Source organism: Notamacropus eugenii, chromosome 3, assembly GCF_028372415.1.
Source record: "Notamacropus eugenii isolate mMacEug1 chromosome 3, mMacEug1.pri_v2, whole genome shotgun sequence".
In the NCBI taxonomy this organism is placed as follows: domain Eukaryota; kingdom Metazoa; phylum Chordata; class Mammalia; order Diprotodontia; family Macropodidae; genus Notamacropus; species Notamacropus eugenii.
Window position 1 is genome coordinate 96383379 of NC_092874.1, and position 22931 is coordinate 96406309.

Genomic DNA, 22931 nt, shown 5'->3' on the forward strand with positions numbered 1-22931 from the left:
TCTCACCTGGTCATAACATATTATCTTTATGATCAATTACTATAATCTCTTTGATAATATTTCATTTGAAATTTTTGCCTCAACATTCATTAGGGGAATTGGTTGGTAATTTATTTGTCTGTTTTGACTCTTCCCAGTTTAGGTATCTGCATCATATCTGAATCATAAAAAGAATTTAGTAGAACTTCATTTTCACCTATTTTTCCAAATAATTTACATAATATTGGAATTAATTGTTCTTTAAACATTAGATAGAATGCACTTGGAAATCCATCTGGCCCTGGAGATTTTCTCTTATGGAGTTTACTGATGGCTTTATTTCTTTTTTTCTAAAATGAGATTATTTAACCATTTCATTTCCTCTTCTGTTAATCTGTGAAATTTATATTTTTTTCTAAATATCCATCCATTTCACCAAGATTGTCAGATTTATTGGCATAGAGTTGGGTAAAGTAGGTGCTAATTATTGTTTTAATTTAATCTTCATTGATGGTGAATTCAACCTTTTCATTTTGATACTGGTAATTTAGTTTACCTTTTTCTTTTTTTTAAAGCAAATTAACAAAAAGTTCATCTATTTCATTGTTTTTTCTTCATAAAATCAACTCTTAGTTTTATTTATTAGTTCAATAGTTTTCCTATTTTCACTTTTATTAATCCCTCCTTTGATTTACAAAATTTCTACTTTTGTATTCAATTGGGGATTATATTGTGTTCTTTTTCTATCTAAATTTTTAGTTACATGCGTTGATCTTATCTTTATTTTATTCATATAATCATTTAGAGATATTAAAATTAGAATGGAGCAAATGGAATGTCATACAAATTTCCCTGATATTCTAGAACCAGAGGGTAAAATAGAAATTGAAAAAAATCTACCAATCATCTCCTGAAAGAGATCCCAAAATGAAAATTCCCAGGAATATTATAGTCAAATTCCAGAGTTCCTAGATGAAAGTGAAAATATTGGAAACAGCCAAAAAGAAATAACTCAAGTATCATAGAGCCACAATGAGGATAACACAAGATTTAACAGCTTCTTTATGAAGGATCAGAGGACTTGGAATATGATGTTCCAGAGGGCAAAAGAGATAGAATTACAAGCAAGAATCACCTACCCAGCAAAACTGAGTATCATTCCTCAGGGGGAGAAATGGATATTCAGTTAGAGGGATTTCAAGCAGTCTTGAGAAAAGACCAGAGCTAGACCAAAAATTTGACTTTCAAATACAAGACTCAAGAGAACCACGAAAAGGTAAACAGGAAAGAGAAATCATAAGGGATTTATTAAAATCAAACCTACATGTAAAGATGATATTTATAACTCATAAGACCCTTCTTATTATTAGGGTAATTAGATGGAGTATATATAGACAGAGGGCACAAGTGAGAGATGAATATTAAGGGAAGATATCTAAAAATAAAATTGAGGCATGGGAGAGGAATATATTGGGAGAAAAAGAAAGAGAAAAGTATAATGGGGTAAATTATCCCACCTTCAAAAGGCAAGAATAAGCTTTTCAATAGAAGGGAAAAGGGAGGAATTGAGGGGGAATGAGTGAACCTTGTTGTCACCAGAATTGGCTCATAGAAGGAATAATTTTCCCTCTCAATTGGGATGAGAAATTGATCCTACAGGAGAGTAGGAGAAGGGAATAACAGGAGAAGTTGATAGAAGGAAGGACTGATTTGGGGAGGGGATAGTCAAAAACAAAACACTTTTGAAGAGGGACAAGGTGAAAGGATAGAGAGACTAGAATAAACAGGAGGGGGAATAGGATGGAGGGAAATGGTCTTTCACAATATGACTATTATGGAAGTGATTTCCATGACTACATATGTATAAACTATATCAAATTGTTTTCTTCTCAGTAAGGATGGGGGTGTGGGGAGGGTGGAAAGGAGAGAATTTGGAACTCAAAGTTTTAAACATTAATTTTAAAATGTTTTTACATGTAACTGGGGAAAATAAAATACTAAAAAATAGAATTAAATGGGCAAGAAAAGAAATAGCTCTTGATTTTACATGTTTTTATTATTTTATGAAAATTCCTATTTATTTTTGCATACTTTAAAATACCAATGAATACTATATTTTGTTGAAGGCTTTTTTTCTATGTCTATTGAAATGGAATTTTTTTATTATTTTCACTGTGAATATAATTTATTGTGTTTATAGTGATCTTAATGTCAAACTATCCTTGCATTCTTGCAATAACTAATCTAGTATTGCTAATACTGCTATAATCTTTTCACTAATATTTCATTTAATAATATTGCATCTATATTCATTACTGATATTGTAGAATAGTCTTCATTCTCTGCTTTATTATAACAATTGTTATCAATACAGTTACTAATCATAAATATAAGGCTTAAAGCTCTGCAAAATGTTGTACACATATTATCTCATTTGATCTTCAAACAATCCTGTGCACTAGTGCTACTTTGATCCCCATTCAATATTTGAGGAGAGTGAAGCTGAAAGACATCAACTCAAGGTCACCCAACTAGTAAGTGTCTGAAGGTAAGATTTCAATTCTGTTGTTCTGAACAAACTTTTCTTCTGAAAATCCTTAATCCTTTTGGTATAAGTCTCAAGTTTATCACTGGCAGGATAGCCTTGGCCTCCATGACTCTGGACCAGTTCATCCACCATTTCCAAAAGCTTATTAACCTGCTTTTCCTGGGCTACACCACTTTCTTTGTTGTTAAAAGCACAAAATCTTCCTCCACAGCGTTTAATTAGCTTCTTAAAAAGTTGATTATGTGAAGCCTTGACATAATCCTCCAGTGTTCCAGTACCTAGATCTTCTTTCCTGGTGAAGAGCACAATCATGTACTTGGTGATCTCTTTTCCAAATATGACTTCTAGTTCCCTAATGTTCTTCTCATCTTCTTGAGTGAACCGACCCAGCTGAGTCACCAGAATGAAAATTTTGGCTCCTGGAGATAGACAAAGGCTATTAAAGACTTCTTTACTTTGTTGACAAAGAAGATCTTCACTGGTCAAGTTAAGGTCAAAGGATGGAGTATCAACAACTGTAATATTCCTCCTTTTCCAAGTCCTGTCCTTGCTCTGACAGGTCATAGTGACTGCTTTTCCTGAAAGTTTGGCTACAAAATTATGCTTCCCACTAATGGTGTTCCCAGTTGAGCTCTTCCCAGTCCCACTTTTCCCTACAAGGATGAGGCTCAGCATATCTGTGAGAAGAAACATAAAAAAGATTAACAACCATGTCCTCATTGGAAATGCTACTGTCCATGTGTTCTTTATTTCTCCTACGCTACTTTGCTGCCCCAGTTCACATATCTCCTTCTTCCTGGCCCAATTAGGGAAGTATGTGATAACAAATCCAAAAAGAAGTAGCTACAAGCAAAACCTCAAAGGAGTGGCAATTTTTGAAATTCTCTCATATATGTCCTCCCCTTTCCCCAGTAGACTCAATAGTATAGAGTAGCTGATGAACTGATTGTTTTTCTGTGCGGACCAAGCTGACCTTCTTCTATGTCAGAAGTCTCTAACCTGCTGCCCTTAGACTTTAAGAACTATGTATTACTGTGTGCTCATCCTGGCTCCACCACTTATTGTCTATGTGACTTTCAGTGGAGCCTTTAACATGTCTTTGCTTCATTTTTTGAATCTGAAGTAAAAGAAAGAAATATAATGGTCACCTTCCAATCTCTATGGGATCTTTGTGAGAGTTATTGAAATTATGGATATGCAGAGGCAGTAGCATATAGTGGAAAGAGCACAGAATGTAGGTCAGAGGACATTGCTGCTTATGACTGTGTGACCTTGGGTGAGTCAGCTAATCTCTCTAGTAGCCAGTTGCTCATTTGTAAAAAATGATGGGCTCAAATTAATCCTTTTTGTTTTGTTTTCTTGAATCTCATTATAAATTCTTTTTGGAGTTAAAAGCATGAGAGCTAAAAGCATTAGGAAAGATGTAATGCTTAAATTCAGGTTCTTACCTTCATTTTGTGGGTGTCTGGTGGGTTTGGTAACATCTGCCTCAAAATCTATAGAATTGTCTTGCTTTTCTCTAATCACATTAAATTCAGCATAGCACTGGCCACTTCTCTCCTTCATCAAGAGCTCAATCTTTTCAAGGAGTCCCTGAACCTGAGTATCCTGTTCTTCCCCAACTGCTTTGTTGCTGAAAGCACAGTACTGACCCCCACAGTTCTGAACCAGCTTCTGGAGGAACTCATTATCAGTTTTTTCAGCATACTCTGGAAGTGACTCATCTTCCAGGTCTTCTTTCCTTGTGAAGAGAAGTAACATGTGCCTCCTGGCTTCATCTCCAAAGATCTCCTGAATGCCTTTCACTGTCTTTTCATCTTCCAGTGTGTGATGGCCTACAGAGGTCACCAACAGTAGGATGTGTGGGCCAGGGGTACAGAGGGTAATGCAGTGCCTGATTTCTTGTTCCCTCTCTCCAGCAGAAATCCTTGGGGAGAAAAAATCAGGGGTATCAATGACTACAACTTCCCTCTTCCCCACAGTTCCACTTTCTTTCTTGCAAATTTTGGTCACTGGAAAGTCACTGAATTTGGACTCAAATACTCTCTTCTTCAGAATACTGTTTCCGGTTGCACTCTTCCCTGCACCATGTTTGCCCAAGAGGAGAATTCTCAATTCTGAGGATCCAGAGTCCAATTCTGGCTCTCTTCTCTGCTTCTGGCTCTTATCATGTGACTCTGCTGGCAAGAAAGTGACCCATTAATAGTCAATTCCTCTGACTTTCATCAAGTCATCAGTATAAGAAGAGAATATGTGCTATTTACTTACAGGAGGTCTCGAGTCCAAAGAGCATTCATGGAAGAGCTCAAGAAGGATTTTAAAAGCCAAATTAGAGGGGTAGAAGAAAAATTGACCAACGATTTTAAAAACACAATCAGCTCTTTAGAAAGCAAAACTAACCAAATGGATAAGGAGGTGCAAAACCTAACTGAAGAAAATAACTCTTTAAAAGGTAAAATTGGATAAAAGGAAAAAGGAGGTACAAAAGCTAACTGAAGGAAACAATTCATTAAAAATTAAAATTGGTCACATAGAGGCTAATGTCTCTATGAAGCATTAAGAATCAGTCAAACAAAAATCTAAATAATGAAAAAATGAAAGAAAATGTAAAATATATCATTGGAAAAACAATTGACCTGACAAATAGATTCAGGACAGAAAATCTAAGAATTATTGGCCTACTAGAAAGTGATAATGAAAAAAAGAACCTGAACAATATCTTCCAAGAAATGATCAAGGAAAACTGTTCTGAGGTCCTAGATCCGGAAGGGAAAATAATAATAGAAAGAATCTGCCAATCCCTTCCTGAAAGAGATACCAAATTGAAAACACCAAAGAATATTGTTTCCAAATTCCAGAATTATCTGATCAAGGAGAAAATACTGCAAGCAGCCAGGAAGTAATAATTCAAATATAAACTACAGTCTAAAAATCACAAGGATCTTGAAGTTTCTACATTAAAATATCAGAGGGACTGGAATATGATATTCCATAAGGTAAAGGAGCTTGGACTACAACAAAGGATCAATTACCCAGCAAAACTGAACATAATCTTTCAGCAAGGAGTCAGACATTCAATGAAAAAAGAGACTTTCAGGTCTTCCTGAGAAAAAGACTCAATAGAAAAGTTGATCTTCAAATATGATACTCAAGAGAGGGATAAAGAGGTAAACAAGGAGGAAAAAAAGAAAAAAATCTTGTTATTCAATATGTGCAAACTGTTTACATCCCTATATGGGAGAATGATATTTTTAACCTTGAGAATTGCATATTTATTATGACATTTTAAAGGGATATGCATAGATAGAGGGTGTGGGTATAAATTAACTGATATTATTGTAAAACCCTTATTAAGTGGTGGGAAGGGAGAAGAGGAAAGGAGAAGGCAGAAATGGGTAAATTACATCACATGAAGAGACACAAAAACATTATAGTAGAAGGAAATAAAGGAGGGAGATGAGCATTGTTTGAGCTTTACTGTCATAGGATTTGGTTCAAGGAGGGAATAAAATATGCAGTTAAGTATAGAAATCTATCTGACCCTACAGGGAGCAGAAGGGGAAAGGAAAAAGAAAAGGGATAGGATGGTTAGAAGGGAGGGAATAAATAGTAAGGGAAAGGGGAAATAAAAGTGAAGAGGACTGATAGAAGGAAGGGAAGATTGAGGGAGACAATGGTCAAAAGTAAAACTCTTCTGAGGAGGGAAAGGGAGAAAGAAAAGCATAAAAGTGGGTAAATAGAATTTAGAGAAATACACAAATAGTACTCATAACTGTGAACATGAATGGAAAGAACTCTCTCCTAAAACAGAGGCAGATAGCACAATGGTTTAAAAATCATAATCCTACAATGTGTTGTTTACAGAAACACATTTGAGACAGGAGAATAAACACAGGGAAAAGGCTGGAGTGGAAAATATTATGCTTCAGCTGAAATAAAAAAGCAGGGGTAGCAATTCTAATCTCAGAAAAAGCAAAAGTAAAAATAGATCTAATCAAAAGAGATAACGAAGGAAACTATATCTTGCTAAAAGGCACCATAGACAATGAAGTAATATAATTACTAAACATATATGCAGCAAGTAGTGTAACATCCAAAATCTTAGAGGAGCACTTAAGGGAGTTACAGGAAGAAACAGACATCAAAACTATACTAGTGGGGGACCTCAACCTCCCCCTCTCTGAACTTGATAAATATGACCTCAAAATAAACAAGAAAGAAGTTAAGGATGTGAATAAAATTCTAGAAAGGGCAGGTATGATAGACTTCTGGAAAAAAACTGAATGGGGATAGAAAGGAATATACCTTTTCTCAGTGGCACATGGCACATACACAAAAATTGTCCTTATACCAGGGCATAAAAACCTCACTATCCAGTGCAGAAAGGCAGAAATCGTCAATGCATCCTTTTCAGATCATGATGCAATAAAAATTATATGTAATAAAGGACCATGGAAAGATGGACCAAAAAGCAATTGGAAACTAAATGATGTAATCTTAAAGAATGAGCCAATCAAACAACTAATCATAGAAACAATCAATAATTTCATTCAAGAAAATGACAATAATGAGATAACCTGTGAAAACTTATGGGATACAGAGAAAGCTGTTCTTAGGTGAAGTTTTGTATACCTGAAAGCTTACACGAATAAAATAGAAAAAGAGGAGATAATTGGTCATGAATTGGTGAATTGGTCATGAATTGGTCTTGCAACTGAAAAATGTAGAAAAAGAACAAATTGAAAATCCCCAATTAAATGCCAAATTAGAAATACTGAAAACCAAAGGAAATATTAATAAAATTGAAATTATGAAAAACTATTGAGCTAATAAATAAAGCTAAGATCTGGTTTTATGAAAAAAACAATAAAAATGGATAAACCTTTGCTCAATTTGATTTAACAAAAAAAAGAAAGAAGAAACCAAATCATTATTATAAAAAATAAAATGTGTAAACACCTCCAATAAAGAGGAATTAAAACAATCATTAGAAATTACTTTGCTCAACTGTATGCCCATAATCTGATTATCTTAGAAAAATGGATCAATATTTGCAAAAAATATCAATTGTCCAGATTAACAGAAAGGGAAATAAAATACTTAAATGCCCCATCTCTGAAAAAGAAATTACATCAAATTGAGAAGTTTTTGCACAAACAACTCCAATGCAAGATTAGGGGGGAAGAAGAAAACTGGGAAATAATTTTCACAACCAATGTCACTGATAAGAATTAATTTCTAAAACACATAGAGAACTGAGTAAAATTTACAAGAATATGTCATTCCTCAATTGATAAATGGTCAAAGGATATGAACAGGCAGTTTTCAGAGGAAGAAATTAAAACTATCTACAGTCATATGAAAAAATGCTGTAAATCACCATTGAATAGAAAGATGCAAATCAACCCTACTCTGAGGTAACACATCACACCTATCAGATTGCCCACCTTGACAAAACAGGAGATTGATAAATATTGGAGATGTGAGAGAGTTGGAACATTAATTCATTGTTGGTGAAGTTGTGAGCTGATCCAATCATTCTGGAGAGCAATTTGGAAATATGCTCAAAGGGCTATAAAACTGCATACCCTTTGATCCAGCAGTACCACTGCTAGGTCTATACTAGTCTAGATAGTTATTTACTAACTAATTGAATAAAGCATTGCTTTATTTGGTAAGCGAGAGTGACAGAAAGAAACACAGTGGGCTAGAAAGGTAGAGATAGAGACAGATCAGATCAAACTAAGTCACAAAAACAAGTCAACTAGTCAACAAAGACATTCAAAAAGGGGGAAAAACCTATTTGCACAAAACCCTTTATACAAGCTCTTTTTGTACTGACTAAGAATCAGAAATCAAAAGGATGTCCATCAATTAGAGAATAGCTTAAAATTCTGCGGTTGTTTGTAATGAAATGATTATAATGAAATGCTATTCTGTGTGGTGCCAATGCAATATTCACAGTGCCTATGGTAGCTATGAATATGCCAACACAGTTCTGAATCACAAAATTCTACAGATTCTCTACATGGAAGACAGAACCAAAACATTTATTCAGACACCAGAAAGCCAAATCCCAACACAAGAAAGCTAAATCCATCATAGTAACAAAGAAATTCATTGGCAGAGTCAAGATGGTGGAGTAGAAGGACACACTTCTAGAAGCTGTCCCCCCAAAGCCCATGAAATAACTGTTAAAAATGACTCTAAACAAATTCTAGAGCAACTAAAGTGACAAAATGACAGAGTGAAAGAGATTTCCAGCCCAAGGAAGCCTGGAAGTTGAAGGGAAAGGTCTATCACACCAGGGTGCAGAGTGGAGCACAGCCCAAACTTGGCTGTGTGGTGAGGCAGGGAAGGGACTGGAGCAGGCTTCAGGGCACCACATGCAGCAGCTGTGGGTCCCAGATTCCTCAACTCACAAATGCCAAAGACAGGTTCAAAGGTCAGTGAGAAAGCTCTTTAACTTGGGTGAGAAGGGAAACCAGTGGTCTAGACCTTGTCCCAGGCAGTGGTAACTTCCATTGTTGGAGCTCTGGCCTAAAGACCCTGAGGGAATTGAGCAGTTGATCTGGATCTCCACCATGAGTGGCAGCCCTGGGGTAAGGAGGAGTGCTGGCTGGCATGGTGGAGCTGGTGGAGGCTCTGGAGAGGGGATCCTGGTCACAGACCAGAGTGCAGACCAGGAGAGGAGTGAACTCCTCTCCCTTGATTGTGCCACCTTGGAGGAATTGAGAACTTACAGGTCCCCAGAGTATATCCTTCTCTTCACAAAGAACTCAAAAGTCAAGTAACTCACTGGGAAAATGCCCAAAAAAGGGGGAAAAAATGAGACTATAGAAGATTACTTTCTTGGTGAGTAGGTATTTTCTTCCATCCTTTTGGATGAGGAGGAACAGGGCATACCATCAGGGGTAGACCTAAAAGTCAAGACTTCTGCATCCAAAACCTCCAAAATAAATATGCAATGGTCTCAGGCCATGGAAGAGCTCAAAAAGAATTTTGAAAATCAAGTAAGAGAGATGGAGGAAAAATTGGGAAGAGAAATGAGAGTGATGTGAAAAAAATCATGAAACGCAAGTCAGCAGCTTGCTGAAGGAAACCCAAAAAAGTGCTGGAGAAATTGAAACCTTTAAAAATAGACTAACTCAAAAGGCAAAAGAGGCCCAAAAAGCCAATGAGGAGAAGAACGCTTTAAAGAACAGAATTAACCAAATGGAAAAGGAGGTTCAAGGGCTCACTGAAGAAAATAGCCCTTTAAAAATTAGAATGGAACAGATGGAAGCTAAGGACTTCATGAGAAACCAAGAAATTGCAAAATAAAACCAAAAGAATGAAAAAAATAGAAGACAATGTGAAAAACAACTGACCTGGAAAACAGATCCAGAAGAGACCATTTAAAAATTATGGGACTACCTGAAAGCCATGATCAAAAAAGGTGCCTATATATTATCTTCCTTGAAGTTACTAAGGAAAACTGCCCTGATATTCTGGAACCAGAGGGTAAAATAAATATTGAAAGAATTCACTGGTCACCTCCTGGAAGAGGTCCAAAAAGAAAAACTTCTAAGAATATTGTAGCCAAATCCCAGAGTTCCCAGGTCAAGGAGAAAATATTGCAAGTAGTCAGAAAGAAACAATTCAAGTATTGTGGAAATACAATCAGGATAACACAGGATCTGACAGCTTCTACATTAAGGAATAGAAGGGCTTCAAATATGATATTCCAGAAGTCAAAGGAATTAGAACTAAAACCAAGAATCACCTACCCAGCAAAACTAAGTATAGTACTTAGAGGGGAAAAAATGGTCGTTCAGTGAAATAGAGGACTGTCAAGCATTCTTCATGAAAAGACCAGAGTTGAATAAAAAATTTGACTTTCAAACACAAGAATAAAGAGAAGCATGAAAAGGCAAACAGGAAAGAGAAATCATAAAGGGACTTACTAAAGCTGAAGTGTTTACATTCCTATGCAGAAAGATAATATTTGTAACTCTTGAAACTTTTCTCAGTATTTGGGTAGTTGGAGGGATTATACACACATACACACACACACACACACACACACACATATGCATATATACATATAGAGAGAGACAGAGAGACAGAGACAGAGGGCACAGGGTGAGTTGAATAAGAAGGAATGATACGTAAAAAAATAAAATTAAGGGATGAGAGAGAAATATATTGAGAGGAGAAAGGGAGAAATGTAATGGGGCAAATTACCTCTCATAAAAAAGGCGAGAAAAAACTTTTTCAACGGAGGGGGAAAGAGGGAGATAAGAGGGAAATGTGAAGCTTACTCTCATCACATTTGACTTAAGAAGGATATAACATGAACACTCAATTTGGTATCAAAATCTATCTTACAGTGCAGGAAAGTAGGGGAGAAGGGGATAAGTGGGGTGGGGGATGATAGAAGGGAGGGCAAATAAGAGGAGTGGAGTAATTAGAAGTAAACACTTTTGGGGAGGGATAAGGTCAAAAGAGAGAATAGAATAAATGGGGGGTCAGGATAGGATGGAGGAAAATATAGTTGGTCTTTCACAATATGATTATTATAGAAGTCTTTAGAAAAACTATGCATGTATAGCCTATATTGAATTGCTTGCCTTCTCGGTGGTGATGGGTGGAGAGGGAGGAAGGGAGAGACGTTAGAATTCAAAGTTTTAGGAATGAGTGTTGAGAATTATTTTTGCATGTAACTGGTAATAGGAGATACAGGTAATGGGGTATAGAAGTCTGTCTTGCCCTACAAGAAAAGATAGAAGATGGGGGTAAGGAAAGGGAGGGGTGGGACAGAGGGTAGGATAGATTGGGGGAAGGAGTAATCATAATGTATGATGTTTTGGGGTGGGGGAGGGGAGAGATGTGAAGAAGGTTTGAAATGCAAAAATCTTGTGGAAATGAATGTTGAAAGCTAAAAATAAATAAATAAATTGAAAAAACGAAATTCATCATAGTAACCAAGAAGTCTGTACACATTATCAGGCCTTCCCACAAACAAACAAACAAACACTGAGGAGTCTAACTTTCTGCCTTTCTCTCTCCCTCTCTCCTCAGTTCCAACTGCTATGACCAATTTCCTCTCAGCTTTGTCCCAGCTCCCCCTCTTGCTCCATCCCTTCCTGTTCCATGTTACTTGACTCATGTGACTTAAGCAAGCCACGTAGACTACTAATGTATGGGAAAGTTCTCCCCATTCTGTCAAAAATACATACATTCCATTGAAAATACATTCACAATGCATTGTACTATAAGAAATGACCAGCAGGACAATTTCAGAAAAATCTGGAAGGACTTACATGAACTGATATATAGTGAAGTGCACAGAACCAGGAGAATATTGTACACAATAGCAGTAATATGTTTTGATGAAAATGTGAATGACTTTAATATTCTCAACAATAGAAAGATCCAAGATAATCCCAAAGGACTAATGATGAAGCATACTATCCACCTCCAGAGAAAGAACTGAGATTGTTTGAATATAGACTAAAGCATGCTATTTTTCACTTTTTTTCTTTCATTTTTTCTTTTGAGTCTTCCTATACAAAATGACTAATATGGAAATGCTTTACATAATCATACATATATAATGTACATCTGATCGCTTACCACCTCAAGGAGGAGGGGGGGAAAGAAGAGTTGAAATTTGAAAATAAAAACTTTATAAATGAAAATACTAAAAAATTTAAAAATATACCCTAAGCATTTCAAACATGATGCTTTCAAAATTATTTTTAGATATGGTTTTTTATTTATCTTTCTTTTAAATTTTTTCCAGCTCTGGAAGAGAAACATGAAAGTCTCCTAAACAGCTATTACTTTTTTTTTAATTCAATTGACTTTTGATCATAAAAAGGAAGCATTTGATAAGTGGATTTTTTTTTCATTTATTATAGGAAGAAAAGAAGGAAATAAGTATTTATTAAGTCCTCATTTAGTAAATGCCTCCTATGTGCCAAGCACTGTGTTTACCTCTTTACAAATATTACCTCATTTAATCCCCACAACAACCCTGAGAGGTTAATGCTATTATTATTCCCACTTTATAGTTGAAGAAACTGAAGCACATAGGGGTAACCAGGGTTACACACCTAGTAAATGTCAGGTCAGATTTGCATTCAGGTCTTCCTGATTCCAGGCCCAGAACTCTATTCCATCTATCTGCAGTTATGGAAATATGAATAATTACTGTTATGGTGCATTTCATGGTATAAAGTTTCTGGGCAACTGGTTCCTCTTTCCATTTTCTTTTACCTGAGTAGATACATTAATACAGACTCTGAAAATAGAACAAGACCCAAAATGTGATCTTACCCAGTAGACTGAGTTCTTTTTGATGGATTTTGAGTCCTGTCACACAACTCTGAAAAATAAGAGGGAAGCATCCCACATGAATCACAAAATTCATCTCATTCCAAAGAATAAAAATAAAAATTCAAAAACCACTATTCAAAGATCAATATTTGAAGTTTCTAAAGAACATAATAATGTTCCAGAAGTTATCAATAGCATCCATAGTACTTCTGCTCCCAAATGTTCAAGGGCCTAGTAGAGGAGTTCTTAACTTTTTTGTGTGTCATAAACCCCTTTGGCAATCTAGGAAGTTTATGAATCATTTTTCAGAATAGTGTGTTTAGATGCATAAAATAAAATATGTAGGATTACAAATTAAAACAATTATACTGAAATACAGTTATTGAAATATTTCTTCAAGCTCATGGACTTTAGATTAAGGACCCTTGTCTTAAAACAAGGTCAGCTAGGTCCACACAGAAAGAAAATTAGTTGATCTGCTGCTCTTACTACTGCTGGGGAAAGAAGAGGACATTTATGAGAGAATTTCAAAGATTGCCACTCTTCTGAAGTTTTGCTTATAGCTACTTCTTCCTTAATTTGTTATCACATACCTTCCCATGAAAGGCTCTCAAATATGGTTGAAATGCCCACTGACTCCACATATGATAACTATTTTTCTCACCACTATCCTCTAGAGCTTTTGTACTTTAGGGGTAGTATGCTGTTGCCTAAATATTATCCAATCTGACACCTTCATTTTATATTTAACCCCAAAGAGTACATTCTTGGCCAGTTGTCTGACCTTATTCAGTAGCAAAGACAAAGAGTAACTCTTTCTCACAATTCCACTTTCAGTCTCACTGGTCATGTGTTTCATCCAGTGCCAGAGGGTCCTTGGGGTTAACACAAAACTCTCTATGACTCTAAAAGAATTGACTCTCTCTCCTATTTTCCCCTACCCTATTTTGGTGGCAATGCTAGTTTTATAAATAGTGTGTGGATTAATTCCATCAAATATATAAAATATATATACATTTATTTCTATATGTAAATTTATACACATATGTACACATACACAAACTTACATATTCATGCACACATATGTGTTTGAATATATGTTTTTATGTGTGTGTACATATACATACATACACATTTATGAGTTTTTTTAAATATTACCATGAAGAAAAGGAATGAATTGAAATACATCAAAGCAGTGTATGGGAACATCCTTCTCAACTGTTGATCTTCATAAGAAGAAATAGCCCCCAAACTACTTTTGTCTACAGGTTATACAAAACCAAGAATTTCAAAGATAGTTTAGAAGCAAGCCTCCTTTATTCCATAAGGAAAATCAGCTAATCTTTAGTGATCAATTCCTCATCTGTAAAAATGAAGTATTTAGAATTAAAAGCATTAAAAATGTGAGAAATTACTCTGAACAATGTAATGCTTGGTTTCAGAGTCTTACCTTCCTTTCCTGAGTATCTGCATCTGCTTTGGAATCCACAGTATTTTTTTGCTTTCCTTCATTCACATGAAATTCAGCATAACACTGGACACCTTTGTCCTTCATCAACAGTTTAATCTGCTCAAGGAGAGCCTGAATTTGAGTATCCTGTTCTTCCCCATCTACTTTGTTGTTGATAGCACAGTACCTACCCCCACAGTTCTGAACCAACTCCTGGAGGTACAGATTATCAGTTTTTTCAACATATTCTGGAAGTGACTCATCTTCCAGATCTTCTTTCCTTGTGAAGAGAAGTAACATGTGCCTCCTGGCTTCATCTCCAAAGATCTCTTGAATGCCCTTCACTATTTCTCTATCTTCCACAGTGTGATTGCCAACAGGGGTCACCAAAAGCAAGATGTGGGGGCCAGGGGAACAGAGGGTGATGCAGTGCCTGATCTCTTTTTCCCTCTCTCCAGCAGAGATCCTTGGAGAGAAAAGATCAGGGGTATCAATAACCACAACTTCTCTCTTCCCCACAGCTCCACTTTCTTTCTTACAAGTTTTGGTCACTGGAAAGTCACTGAATTTGGACTCAAACACTCGCTTCCCCAGGATGCTGCTTCCTGTCGCACTCTTCCCTGCACCATGTTTGCCCAAGAGGAGAATTCTCAATTCTGAGGATCCAGAGTCCAATTCTGGCTCTCTCCCCTGCTTCTGGATCTTGTCAGCTGGCTCTGTAGGCACAAAAGTGACCATTAATAGTCAATCCCTCTGACTTTCATCAAACCATCAATATAACAAGACATTATATGCTATTTCATTACAGTTCAATTCTACTCATAAGGCATTCATTAAGCAATCACTTTATATGAGAAGATCTGTACTAAGTACCATGGTGGATAGAGAAAGAGTAGAAGGCACTTTCATAAGAGTCATTTTTAATGATTTATCATAAAGGGGAACAAGAAAGCCCTGCCTCGGTGAGAGAAGCATTTTGTCAGTCAAGTTAAATACCAAAAACTTATTTAAAAACTGTATACAGAGCCTTGTGGCAAGAACTTTTGAGGAAAAAAGAGATTCCTGAGAAACACTCATCAGATGGGCTTACATGATAGAAAATGAAAATGGCAACTGCTGGGGAAAATGTGGGAAAACAGGTATACTAATACATTGTTGATAGAGCTGTGGGAAATGGTATATCCATTATGGAAAACAATTTGAATTATACCAAAAAGACTATAAAACTATACATATTCTTTGACCTAGCAATACTGCTACTAGATGTGTACCCCAAGAGATGAGTAAAAAGAAAAATTATGCATATAAAAATAGTCCTAGTAGCTCTTTTTATGGTGACAAAGAATTTCAGAAACATTATCATACAAGTCATTTGTAGCAAAGTAATAACTCTTCACCATGCTGTGCTTACCCTGTTTTCTGCCTCGGAGTCTTTCTGGATGATTCATATCTGCAATTTGCTGAAATTTCTGAGTTTGGGTGGTGGAAAGAGAGAAATAAGATATGCAAAATGGTATCAAATTATTCCAGTTGCAAGTTATTCTAAATGGAACAATTCATGAACTTTTTTGACTAAAAGCTTCATTGTGTTTTTTCTAAGAACTCTTTCTTCCAAAAGCATAGAACTTTTTAAATCAATGTTGAGTATAGTGAATGTCATTGTTAAAGATGTAGTATTATTTCAGTTAAACAAGAAAGTCTCTTCTAGCTCTAAATCTATTATCATATGATATCTGACATCTTTTGTGGATATGCAATATCATTTATAATGTTTATTAAAATACTAGACACCTACTAGGTATTCAATAAGCTATTGTAAACTGATTATTTCATTACTTCCACTATACATTATTTATCTGTGAGGGGATGTCCATCACCAAACAGTTTATGACACTTCCATGCTATATGGTCTTCAAGAGTTTCTTTGACTGAAAACCAATCACTGCCACCTCCAATGAGTCTTTCCAGAATTAAATAGACTAATGGAAGAGATACAGAGAATCTATTGCTAGGTGTCTACTTAACAAGCATTTATTAAGCATTTACTATCTACCAGGCACTAGACCACGTGCTAAGGATACAAAGAAAGGCAAATGATGGTTCCTTCTTTCAAGAAGCTCCCAGCCTAATGGGGGAGACCACATACTAACTACTATGTTGATCAAGCTACAGGCAGGATAAAGGAGAGATAATCAACACAGTGCAGGCATAAGATTTAAAAGGATGTTACCACAGGCTCCTTGGAGTAGATGAGATTTTATCTGGGAACTGAAGGAATCCAGGGAAGCTAGGAGGTTGAAATGAGAAGGAAGAGAATTTCAGGCATGGAAGACAGTCAGTAAAGATGCATAGATTTGGAAGATGGAATTTTTGTTAAAGGAATAGCAAAGAGGACAGTGTCACCAATCATAGGTTATATGGATAGTAAGGTAAAAGATTAGAAAGAGGCCAGAAAATGGCCGATTGTGAAAGGCTTCAGAGATTAAGTGGAACATTTTATTTTTGATATTGGAAGTGAGACAGTCCCTGGAGTTTAATGAATAAACTACTAGCTTTGACAACAGATGGATATTCCTGATCTCCAAAAGATAGAAAAGTTAGTGATAATACCTAGATTGTGAGGCTGGGTGACTGGGATGATGGTGATACTCTCCCCATAAATAGGTAAGTTTAGAAGAAGAAGGAACTTAGGAAAAAATATAATGAGATCAATTTTGGACAGATCTGTGCAACATCTAGTCTGATGTCTAAATAGGCAGTTAGGGATATGAGTCTGGAGATCACAAGAGATGTTAGGCATGGATAAGTTGATCTGAAAACCATCAACATAAAGATGGGAATTGAATCCAAGGGAGTTGATGAAGTCACCAAACAAAATAGCATAGAGGGAGAAAAGGGCCCAGGAGAGAGTACTGTGGGACACTCAGTGTTAGCAAGATTGACCTGGATGAATACCCAGCAAAAGAAACTAAGGAGGAGCAATAGGTAGGAGAAGAAGAACTAGGAGAGAGTCGTTTTATGAAGATTTAGAGGGAAAAGAATATCAAGGAGGAGAGAGTAATCAAAGGCTGCAGAGGTGTCAAGAAAGCTGAGGATTGAGAAAAGATCTTTAGGTCAGCAATTAAGAGATCACAGGTGATTTTTGGAGAGAGCAGTTTCAGTTAAGTGACAGAGACAGAAGCCCTACTATTGAGTTAAGAACATAATGAGAAAATGAAGGAGAGGCATCAATGAGTACCCTTTTGCAATTTCTGATGACTATGACTTGTCTTGAGTTCTGTCATCAAGACTTCCATTTCTACCAATCTGCATGACTAAGCCATCTGTTTGAAGTTGACTATATTCATGCAGACTTTGAACAGAGTTTGTTTTATTCTACTCTTAGATCTTACCCATTTCATAGACTCCAACCAGAAGTTCTGACAAATCCAATGCCAAGTATCTGGGAGCAGCTATTATTATTCCTCAATATAATAGTAACTTTTATTTCAAAAATATTTCAGAAGAATTTTTATCTGTTTCTCATGTCCTCTAGTAATATCTATCAATCCTTTCCATCAGAGAAGTGTGTGTTCATCCTTCGTTGCCTAAGAAGACAAAAAAAAAGTCAAGTGCAAGTCATGTCATTATTTCTCGGATGGCATGGTCTTATTCATCAACAAAGAAGTTTTGAGTGAGGGAGGGCTGTGCAGGTCACCAGTCTCACTTCTTTTCCAGAGCCATCTGAATCCAGTGTCCATTCAGCAGGATCACTAGAGAGGACCCAAGATGAGGTAATTGGGTTTAAGTGACTTATCCAAGTTCACACAGGTAGTGAGTGTCAAGTGTCTGAGGTGAGATTTGAACTCAGGTCCTCCCGACTCCTGCACTGGTACTCTATCCACCGCACGACCTACCTGCCCTGTCAGAGAAGTATTGTTCTTTTCACAGAAGCCTTAGGGTTATAAATTCTATTTTGTTAATATTATACAGTTATTATTATTACTATTAATAACAAAAATTCACATTTATATGATGCTTTAAGATTTATAACACATCTGTCTGAAAAACAAAACAAAATAAGAACTACATGAATACCTAGAAGAAATGAAGGAAAAGATAAAAAAATAAGATAAAAGCTCTGGAGGAAAAAAGTTGGAACATAATAGGTAGCTTGGAGAAGAAATAAACCTTATATAAAGGTTGAAGTAACATTTAATAACTCTATGAGAGAGAAAAAATATTGGAAAAAATCCAAGGATTGAAAAAAATAGAAGAAATGCAACATTTTTTTTTGTCAAAAGCAATTGACCTAGAAAACAAAGCAAGGAAAGATAACTTTAAGAATATTTGACTCCTTGTAAAAACAAAATTTTTAAAAAAAAGCTTGGTCACTATATTTGAAGAAATGAAAATTGGAAAATCTATTTTGCCCTTTGGGTCTCTGCTTGTAATTTTTACTATTTCTTGGTAATCTCTAGATTTGCAATAATTTTTGATACTGGTGGTTTTTTTGTTAATCATCCTCTAGCTTTAGTTCCTGACTAGAAGCTTAGTGCCAAGGACCAGACTAAGGCTTCTGGTGAACTTTTAGGTAGGGTAGTTGCTCAGAATCTTCTCATCTGGTTACCCCTGGTTCCTTTCATTGACACCACCACTCAGAGTTTTGTTCCCCTGGCACTTTGATGTGTAGCTTTATGGATCCTAATGGTCCTTGCTAGGATCTTAGGACAGAATGTTAGGAAACTCAGAACCTGTGGGACTGGACTATCCTAGTCCAAGCACTGTGGCACCATTACTTGGGCCTCCATTTCCTCAATTATAAAGTTCGGGAGTTGGTTCATGACAGTCTGTGCAGGACTTGTGTTGGAATCTTATCTCTGACATTCAGTATTTAACCTCTCTAGGCTTCAGTTTTCCTCACTGGTACATAACATAAGATGTATACATATATGCATACATGTACGTGTGTATGTATATACACATTATATACTATGTACATTGTATACCATATCTATCAAATTAACTTAATCATGTTGTTGATGATGATAATTATGATATAATAGCATTTATGTCATGCTTTAAGGTTTGTGAAGTATTTTACAATATTATCTCATTTGATTCTCACAACCCTGGAAGATAGGATTTTAATTTTACAGATGAGGAAACTGAAGCAGACAGTGGTTAAATGATGCCCAAAGTCACACAGCTAGCCTATATCCAAGGCTGCATATCAGCTTAGGGCTTCCTGACTCCAGGTCCAGCACTCCATCCATTGCACTACCTAGCTGCTCTAAAATTAATGTTTTCATTACAATTCCCCATAAATTGCCTGTCTTCCCAGGTCCCATGCTCAGCATGGTTGTGTTTTATATGTAACAGAGAGATCTAAATCACTCCTTCCTTGCTTAGTCCTGATACATTTATAGTATAAGAATGAATCTCAGTTGTTCATGAGGTAGAAACACTCTTGAGGTACTCAGATTGCCTGAGGAACTTGGTGATGCTTTCTGGGTCCTGTGTAAGACCATCAAGCTAGTTCCAATCACTGAGAGGAAAGGAAACTGTCCCTAAGAAGTAATTATTTGTGTGGGAGGAGAGTGGTCAGCCTAGATTTCATTTCCTTTTTGGTTGGAAAAAAGCCTTGCAAGTTTTGAAGGGTTATAAGGATTTGGACTTCAATCTTCCCATCAATTCAGTTGTTAGTAATCAGTCATTTTTCAGTCATGCCCAAATCTTCATGACCTCATTTGGGGTTTTCTTGGCAGTGGTTTGTCATTTTTTTCTCCAGCTCATTTTTCAGATAAGGAAACTGAGGTAAAATGGACTAAGTGACTTGCCTAGGGTCCCACAGCTGGTAAGTATACAAGGCCAGATCTGAACTCCAGGGACTGTGCTCTCTCCACTGCATTGCCTAGCTGTCCCAGTATCTTTGATTTTTTTAAAGTCTGGATCATATTGCTACTCTATACATGAACTCTAAAACCTTCTCTAGACAGCACTCCCTGATGTGTGCCATTTTCCATTTTTAGGGGCAGATAGGTGACACCTTGGAGAGTGTGCAGGCTTTGGAATCAGGTAGACCTTCAAATCCAGCCTTGAATACTAACTAGATGTGTGACCCTGAGAGACCTTTGTCTCAGTTTCAGTTGCAAAATGGGGAAAATGATAGCACCTACATAGTGTCAGGTACGTAGTTAGCCCTTAATAAATGCTTTTCTCTTCCTTTTTGGATGAAAGCTCCCTGAGACTAGATTCTTTCTTTTTGCATTTGTATCCCTCTTACTTAGAAGGGTGCCTGGAAAGTGCTTCATTAAACTTACCCCTCCAGGGATTGTGTGGAGGGGTCACTGGGTTCCATTCATTCACTCCAGTCACTTATCTCTTATTGTCAGCCATTAGCTCTAGAGGAGAAAGTGAGGCTGGTGACCTTGCACAGCCCTCACTCACTCAAATCCAAGTCAACTGCATCATCTTCCTGATGTCATGGTCCTCTCATAGAACAAAAGACAAATAAAACCAACAGTCATTGTGAGGCACTATTGCTTCATCTTTGAAGTCCTAAAGTCCTACCATCTCAACAGCAAGGGAGCACCATTCTCCTCTTGGATATGACCTATAGAGTCCCCTGTCATTCAAAGGGAAGACAAAACCTTTCCCATCTCTTCACATTGCATCCCCCTCACTCTTTGCATAGGTTTTAAGACAGTGCCACAGTCTACTTCTGGGCAGCACCAGCATCTACATGTGAAGAAAGCTACCAAGTAAATGGTCAGTGCACATTTACACACAGTACAAAATGAAACTTGTTGAGGCATGCAGAAAGTCAGCTCCTCTTAAAACATTAACTTTTCAGTGCCAAATCTCCACTGTCTCCCATAAGCTACTGATCAAAACCTAACCGACAAGAGAAAACTGACTGCTAAATGGTTAGGTCCAATAATTTTTAATTATATGTCCTTTCTTCCCCCCTTTCCCATCCCTTTATAATATTCCTTCTCACTAACAGAGACCCCCCTACTCCTCTAGACCAGAGGTTCTTCAGCTACTTTGTGTCATGGAACTTTTAAGGATCTAGTGAAGCCTATGAATTCCTTCTCAGAATCATGCTTTGCTTATCACATCTATAATCAAAGGAAATGTTATATATCAGTTAGAGGTTATTGAAAATAAACATATAATTTTTCCCATCCAAGCTCACAGATCCCCTCAAATCTGCACATGTACTCTCTAGAGATCCATGGCTTTGGATTAAGTGCCCTATTCTATGGCCTGCTATCTGGAAAGCTCTCAGTCTCAGTCATTTGCATCTTAGCTTATGAGAAGGTCCTTAGTTCTCCTCTCTCAGAGGGCCAGGATTTTCAAGTAGCCTATTTTCTTTGTGGAATGAAAGACTCTTCCTCAATGGAGAGATTCCAGGTGAGTGGGTAAAGGAGAGAGTTTTGTGGACGCTCTCAGGGCCCCCAAAATTATTCCAGAAAGGGACCCTGTGCCCTGTCTGGGAGGAGCTACCCTGCCAGTCTGGAGCTGGCTCTGAGCAAATTGCAATGTTCAAAAAAGTTTCATTTTCAAACACACACACAAGCCTATACACAGACAAACACATACAAGATACCTCTGTCCTTGTTATCTGGCTCAGAACACTCTCAGCTTGGTCCCAAATTTCTTTTCCTTCAGCTCCCTGGGCTTCCATCTGGATAATGCAGTTTCCAGTAAGTTCTTAGAATATCAGAGTAGGCGGGAAATAAGACTACTGGTTTTCTTCTGACTGGCTGTTCTTGACAGCAGCTTTCTTCTTCCTCCCTCAAGGACAAGATATTATAAATGACCTCATATAAAGGGCCTCAAAATATCCCCAGTGTAGAGAAACCTTGTGAACTTTGGACATTAATGTGAAAGCTACTCAGTTGTGTGCTGAGTTGTCAGGGTCGAAAGTTGACCTAAGGTGGAATAAATATAAAAAGAAAAAAAAAAAACTCACTCTGATCCTTGGCATGTGGGGCCCTGAGAAATTAACCTGGGGACAAATAATTGACTGCCGGGGAAGAAAAGTCAGGAAGCTCTGGGCTACCTCAAGCTATGTCATTTGCTCCCTGCCCCTTGCAATTTCAGTTCCTGAAACAGAATCCATTTAGAACAGTATCTTACAGTAGCAGCTCCAGGAATGGTGGCATGCTGTTTTTGTCTATTTGAATTAATGTAGTCTTCATTTAGAATTTACAGGACCCTGGAAAAAACCCCCCTCCAACTTTCTATGAGCTTTCCCACATGGTTTTTTCATTCACCTGAGGCTATAATCCTCTCAACTGGCCTTTCATTGTGGCCTAAGCCCAATCTCTCAAATCTCTGTTACCCTTAACCTAGTCCAGCCCTTCATTCTGTTACCTTTGGATCTCTCTCTCTCTCTCATACACACACACACACACACACACACACACACACACACACACACACACTTTCCACCCTTGATCCTATCTAGACTCCATTTTATCTCCTATTTATCCCAGATTACTTGACCACTCCTAGATCCTTCCCAGAGTCTTTATATATATATATATATATATATATATATATATATATATATATATATATATATATATGATCCATTTTGCCTCCATTAAGGTGCTCAGATTCCACAAGAGACCAGTCAAT

The 22931-nt window shown here is 36.9% G+C and overlaps 1 protein-coding gene across 3 annotated transcripts; it reads right to left on the reverse strand.

The window, feature by feature from the left end:
• Nucleotides 1–2308: 2308 nt before the first annotated feature.
• LOC140533028 (GTPase IMAP family member 8-like) lies at nt 2309–22316 on the reverse strand. Of its 3 annotated transcripts, XM_072652304.1 has the most exons (8): nt 21895–22316; nt 20603–20771; nt 17693–17887; nt 15712–15769; nt 14301–15016; nt 12851–12899; nt 3976–4707; nt 2309–3204 (listed from the first exon to the last, which is right to left on the reverse strand). In XM_072652304.1, the coding sequence occupies exons 3-8, from the start codon at nt 17699–17701 to the stop codon at nt 2492–2494; spliced, it is 2277 nt and encodes a 758-aa protein (XP_072508405.1). In that variant the 5' UTR covers nt 17702–17887; nt 20603–20771; nt 21895–22316; the 3' UTR covers nt 2309–2491. The 3 variants fall into 3 exon arrangements, with proteins under 3 accessions (XP_072508405.1, XP_072508406.1, XP_072508404.1); XM_072652305.1 differs by lacking the exon at nt 20603–20771 and having other exon boundaries at nt 3976–4704; XM_072652303.1 differs by lacking the exon at nt 20603–20771.
• Nucleotides 22317–22931: the final 615 nt, after the last annotated feature.

Excerpts from the sequence above, each read along its gene's own strand:
- LOC140533028 (XM_072652303.1), bottom strand. Across the intron at positions 4,708-12,850 it reads AAAAGAACTCAGTCTACTGG|CAGAGTCACATGATAAGAGC; the intron begins GTAAGATCACAT and ends CTTTCTTGCCAG. Across the intron at positions 3,205-3,975 it reads CAGACACCCACAAAATGAAG|ATATGCTGAGCCTCATCCTT; the intron begins GTAAGAACCTGA and ends TTCTTCTCACAG.